Below are 4,942 nucleotides of genomic sequence, written 5' to 3'. Positions count from 1 at the left end.
CTTAATTTAGGAACAACAAACAAATCATTTTTTTATTGTCTTAACAAATTTTTAGTGTAACTTTTGGTCTTTGTAGATTTGACTCCTAAGTCATCTACATACCATTTGATCATGGCAGTATACACATCAATTATATTAAATGAGAAGTGAAAACGTCTCATATTCAATCTCAGCAAAATTTTACCATTGTACCATTAATGAAATTACCCTTGACGTTGAAATATTTTGCCCCTGGACGTAAAATTACCTATTTTTCGCATTAAAAATAAATCAAAAATCGGTTTAGAAATAATCTAATTGCATAAAAAGTTAATTGCACAAATAGAATTTGCTAATTTAATCCCTAAATTTCCCGGAAAACATCTTTTTTACAACTATGGTTCTGTTTTATACTACAAATTCTACAAATTTGATACAATTAATGGACTTAGATTGTAGATCGACGTTAATCTAAAAATTAATGGGCTTCTGCAGGGAAAAAAACCCGACGACAATACAATGATATCGTTTGTTTTCACCATAACGCAACAAAGAGGAAAAAAAAATAGGGTTTTATTTATAGGGTTTTACTTTTAGGGTTTTATTTTTTTCTCGGCTTTGTATCGTTTATCAGCATTGTTATTCCTTCATCGTAACATACGTATCTAAAATTCTAAATCCATCAACTTTTATATATATATATATATAGGTGTGACGAATCATAAGCCACAAGAGTTTTTCAAAGAAGAAGCTCAGTTAGCAGCAGCAGCTTCAATGGCGGATTCAACAATCTTACCAACGTTAGTAGACCCGCAGTCTCATTCTTAGAGTCACATCCCTAAGCTCGAAGATTTTCTCGGTGATTCTTCTTCGATGGTTCGTTACTCAGACAACAGTCAAACCGAAACACAAGACTCTTCCCTCACTAAAATCTACGATCCACGTCACAACCACAACCACAACCAAAACAGCTTCTACTCCGATCACCACGATTTCAAAACCATGGCCGGTTTTCAAACCGCTTTCTCTACAAACTCCGGTTCTAAGGTCGATGACTCTGCTTCAGTCGGAAGGACTCATCTCGCTGGAGAGTATTTGGGTCACGTTGTTGAATCTTCTTCCGGACCGGACCTAGGGTTTCACGATGGATCTAATAACACCAACACCACTGGCGGAGCTTTGTCACTTGCGGTTAACGTTAACAACAGTACTAATCAGCATCATAATGATAATGAGATTACTAATCATCATTACCATGGTGGTGGTGAGAGAAACAAAAACAACAACAACGAGAACAACGAGAAGCCAATCGTGGCTGTTGAAACATTGGATTGTTCTAACAAGAAGATCACTGATACGTTTGGACAAAGGACTTCGATTTACAGAGGTGTTTCTCGGTAAGTTCATTCTCTTATGCCAAGAAGAATCCAAGGCAGTTTTGTTGTGATTAAGGAATTAATTAATTAAACTATTTTGTGTTATTTGACCTTTGGTCAAAGACTTGAAGGTTATTATTACTATTAGTTTAAGTGCAAAAGTACTAATGTAATATTATTTGATTGATTGATATGCAGACATAGATGGACGGGAAGATATGAAGCTCATCTATGGGATAATAGTTGTAGGAGAGAAGGTCAGGCCAGGTAAGTTTCATTAAGATTGTACCTTTGTTCTTTTCACATTATAGTTAAATCGGGTTTTGTAGTGCAGAACTAGAGATGATGAGAGAAAGATTTGCGAAGCTATTGCTTGGTGAAGATATGTCGGGAAGCGGGAAAGGAGTTTGTACAGCTGTTACTGTCTCAAATTCCATAACCAATCTTTATGGTTCGTCTTCTTCTTCTCCTACTCCTCTCATGTATGCTCTGTTTTTGAAACAGAGTATTTATAGTGTAGCGTGTATCTGTTGTGTTGTTGCAGCGACTGTGTTTGGACAGAGTTTAAGGTTACAACCATTGAGTACAGAGAAGAAAGAGTTGTGGAAGCGAGAGATGAATTGTTTTATGTCTATTTGAAGTCTATAAAAAAGTTCGTCTCTCTTTGGTTTTGGTACAATGAAACAGACTTTTTTTTGTTTATTAAATTCAGTTTCAGAGAAAACAAAATTATGCATAAACGTTGGTGTTATTTCCCCTTATAAGGCTCAAGTAAGTGCAATCCAAGAAAAGATTCATGAAACATGTAGAGGTGAGGCAGGTGGACTCTTCTCTGTGAGGGTTCGCACTGTGGATGTGTTTAAAGGTGGCGACGAGGATATTATAGTAGTTTCAACTGTTAGGTCCAACGGTGTTGGAAGGGTTGGATTCCTTGCAAACCGCCGAAGAGCAAATGTATTACTCACACGAGCAAGGTAATTTAGGCATATCTCATTTCTTTGGTTATTGCAAGTGAATGTGTCTATATTATTATTTGTGCTTTTCTATAGGTTTTGTTTATGGATACTTGGAAATGAGGAAACTTTGATGAATAGCAAATATGTGTGGAGGAATCTGGTAAAAGACGCAAAGGAACGTGGCTGTTTCCATAGTGCCGGAGAAGACGAGTCATTAGCGCAGGCTATTGCTTGTGCGAACATTGAGTTTAACCAGCTTGACAGGCCACTGAACAATTCAAAATGGAAGGTAATTATTTGATTTGTGTTCTTTTGGTTCATTCTCATTCTTTGAGACTTGACTTTACGCATGTGAAACAGCTTTGCTTCAGCGACGAGTGCAAGAAATATGTGGGAGAAATCAAGAACCCGGAGATTTACAGGAATATAAAGAATTTCTTATAAAGGATATCTCAAGGTTGGCTTAATGAAGAAGAGACGGAGAGAGACAATCTGGTTTCTTCCTTGCAGCTGTTAAAACAAAGCAAGATCGACAACATTCTAAGGCTCTCTTGGTACTAATGTTGAGGTAAGAAGTCAAAGATACGATTTCATCAAGACTATCTTGATTTTGACAACAGATCATACAGTAAAACCTCGGTATTTTGTTGTTTAAATTCTAGATAACAGAAACAAAGCTACGATCTGATATTCTCATGAGTCTTCCCGCTTTGAGAAAGCCCCATAACATGCTAATGGTAAGTAAAAGACTTGAATTAGACAGATTATATAACCAAGATTCAAGATTGCCAACATGATTGGTTTGGCTTTGTAGGAAATATTGGATAGTTTCACAGATAATGAGTTCTGGTACGTTGAAAGAGGAAGCTCATCTATGAACTCGAGTGGTGGTGGTAGAGATACAGGAACGTTTAGGAAAGTGGTGGTTCAACGGAAAGACGAGAAATTGTGGCTTCCGGTGCCATGTGTTCCTGCTGAAGGTTTATTGGAAGAAGAACGAAAGCATTTGCGTATCATACGCGATTGTGCCAGTCAGATATATAAAGCAGCATTGGCCATTAACGATTCTACTCTTAATGACATGAATATTCCTGATTCTTATCTCACCACTCTTCCAAAGGTATATATACACATATATGATTAGGGGAAATATAAAAAGATAACTATTATTGCGACTAATATAGAAAGTGTTGAAACCAAATTGGTGTTGTTGTGGACAGAGTGGGAAAGCAAGTGTAGGAGACGTGATATACAAGCACCTATGCACAGCTGAGAAGTTTTATCCTGACCAGCTTCTCAACATATTGAAGATCACATCGAAGCATGAGGCGCTTGAGCTGGCCGACAATATATTTTTAATTTGATTTCACTATTTCTTGAAACCAAGATTGCATTTTGAATTTTGAGTTTATTTGTTATCTCATGTAAGTGATATACATTAGATCGTAAAAACGGGGTTTGTTTGATGTTTATAAGTGGGTTTTGAGAAGTATATAGTAGTAGAGTGAAGTATAGTAGGACAAAGATTAACTTTAAGTCCCTAAACCAAATTATGTTTTACCACATTTTATCTTTTTATGTAATTTGTTATTAAGATTTTAATTGTATCGTTCTTTAATTTTTTACCTCATTTGTATCGTTCTTTAAACCAACAAAAGCAATAGAAGAGCATGTAAACATTTTGGTTTCATATGTGCGTGAGTTACTTAGTCGTATATGCTTTATTATTTTCTTATGAGAAGTAGTAATTGATGATTTACGAAAAAAAAAAGTTATCAAAAATACCCATTATTTAATCTTATTTTTTGTTCATACGATACAGATGTAAATAAGCTTTCTGATTGAAAGTTCTTAAAGCTTTACCTTTTTCTTTTTTCTATTGTTATGTCTATATCTTTATATTAGGATTGAAAGAACTTTGGGTGCTGATTTTTATTTGTGAAGGGGAGCCAAAGTTTTTTTTAACTTGACAACAACGGCGGCGCAATATAGCATCAGAAAAGTGAAACCAGTGGAGAAAGCAAGTGAAACCAGTGGAAAAAGCCGAAGCTGAAGCAGAGAAAGAGGAGCTTGTATTGCAAGATACTTTTGCTCAAGAGACTGCTCTTTTGATTGAAGATCCCAACATGTAAGCAAATCTCTCTCCATTTAAAAATTTAACCTAATTAACTAGAGTGAGCTGCCTTTGCAAGTGTTTTAACGGTTGTTTTGATTCTTTAGGGTAAAGTACATTGAAGGCGAATTGGCTAAGAAGAGGGGGGGAAATTTTGATGATGCGGAGGAGGTTGAGAATGAGTTGAAGCAGAGTGGAAGATGAGTTATATAAAGATATGTGATCATCCTAAAGTAAGTTGCTTTACCTAATGTAACACAATGATTGTTTAGTGTTTTATGTGGTACATGGGATTATGAATATTGTTACTAAACATCTTCCTTCTCAGGTTAAGAAGCGTAGTTCGGAAGAGAGCTCGAGTGGACTACCGGAATAGCAAAAGTCCAACCCCCAATCGAGTATCGGAGTATGAATGTTGTTAAATACACTTTCTTTGATTTGATGATAAACTTTTTGAGTGTTTTAATGACTAATGGTTTGTTTTCTGGGTGGATGGTATTCACACGAAAAACATGTGG

General features: G+C 35.9%; 2 protein-coding genes across 2 annotated transcripts; both read left to right on the top strand.

The window, feature by feature from the left end:
- Positions 710-2,221, top strand: LOC104748704 (AP2-like ethylene-responsive transcription factor AIL6). The gene is made up of 5 exons (XM_019236890.1): positions 710-1,376; positions 1,554-1,622; positions 1,690-1,806; positions 1,900-2,028; positions 2,121-2,221. Exons 1-3 carry the CDS (start codon positions 853-855, stop codon positions 1,733-1,735), a joined length of 639 nt encoding a protein of 212 aa, XP_019092435.1. The 5' UTR covers positions 710-852; the 3' UTR covers positions 1,736-1,806; positions 1,900-2,028; positions 2,121-2,221.
- Positions 2,228-3,974, top strand: LOC104748703 (rop guanine nucleotide exchange factor 4-like). Its single transcript, XM_019236891.1, has 6 exons — positions 2,228-2,329; positions 2,405-2,600; positions 2,672-2,879; positions 2,974-3,048; positions 3,126-3,431; positions 3,532-3,974. Exons 4-6 carry the CDS (start codon positions 3,007-3,009, stop codon positions 3,673-3,675), a joined length of 492 nt encoding a protein of 163 aa, XP_019092436.1. The 5' UTR covers positions 2,228-2,329; positions 2,405-2,600; positions 2,672-2,879; positions 2,974-3,006; the 3' UTR covers positions 3,676-3,974.

This window comes from Camelina sativa, chromosome 15 (assembly GCF_000633955.1).
Source record: "Camelina sativa cultivar DH55 chromosome 15, Cs, whole genome shotgun sequence".
Classification (NCBI taxonomy): Eukaryota; Viridiplantae; Streptophyta; class Magnoliopsida; order Brassicales; family Brassicaceae; genus Camelina; species Camelina sativa.
Note: the sequence above shows the minus strand (reverse complement) of the source record. Positions and strands in the feature narration are given on the sequence as shown.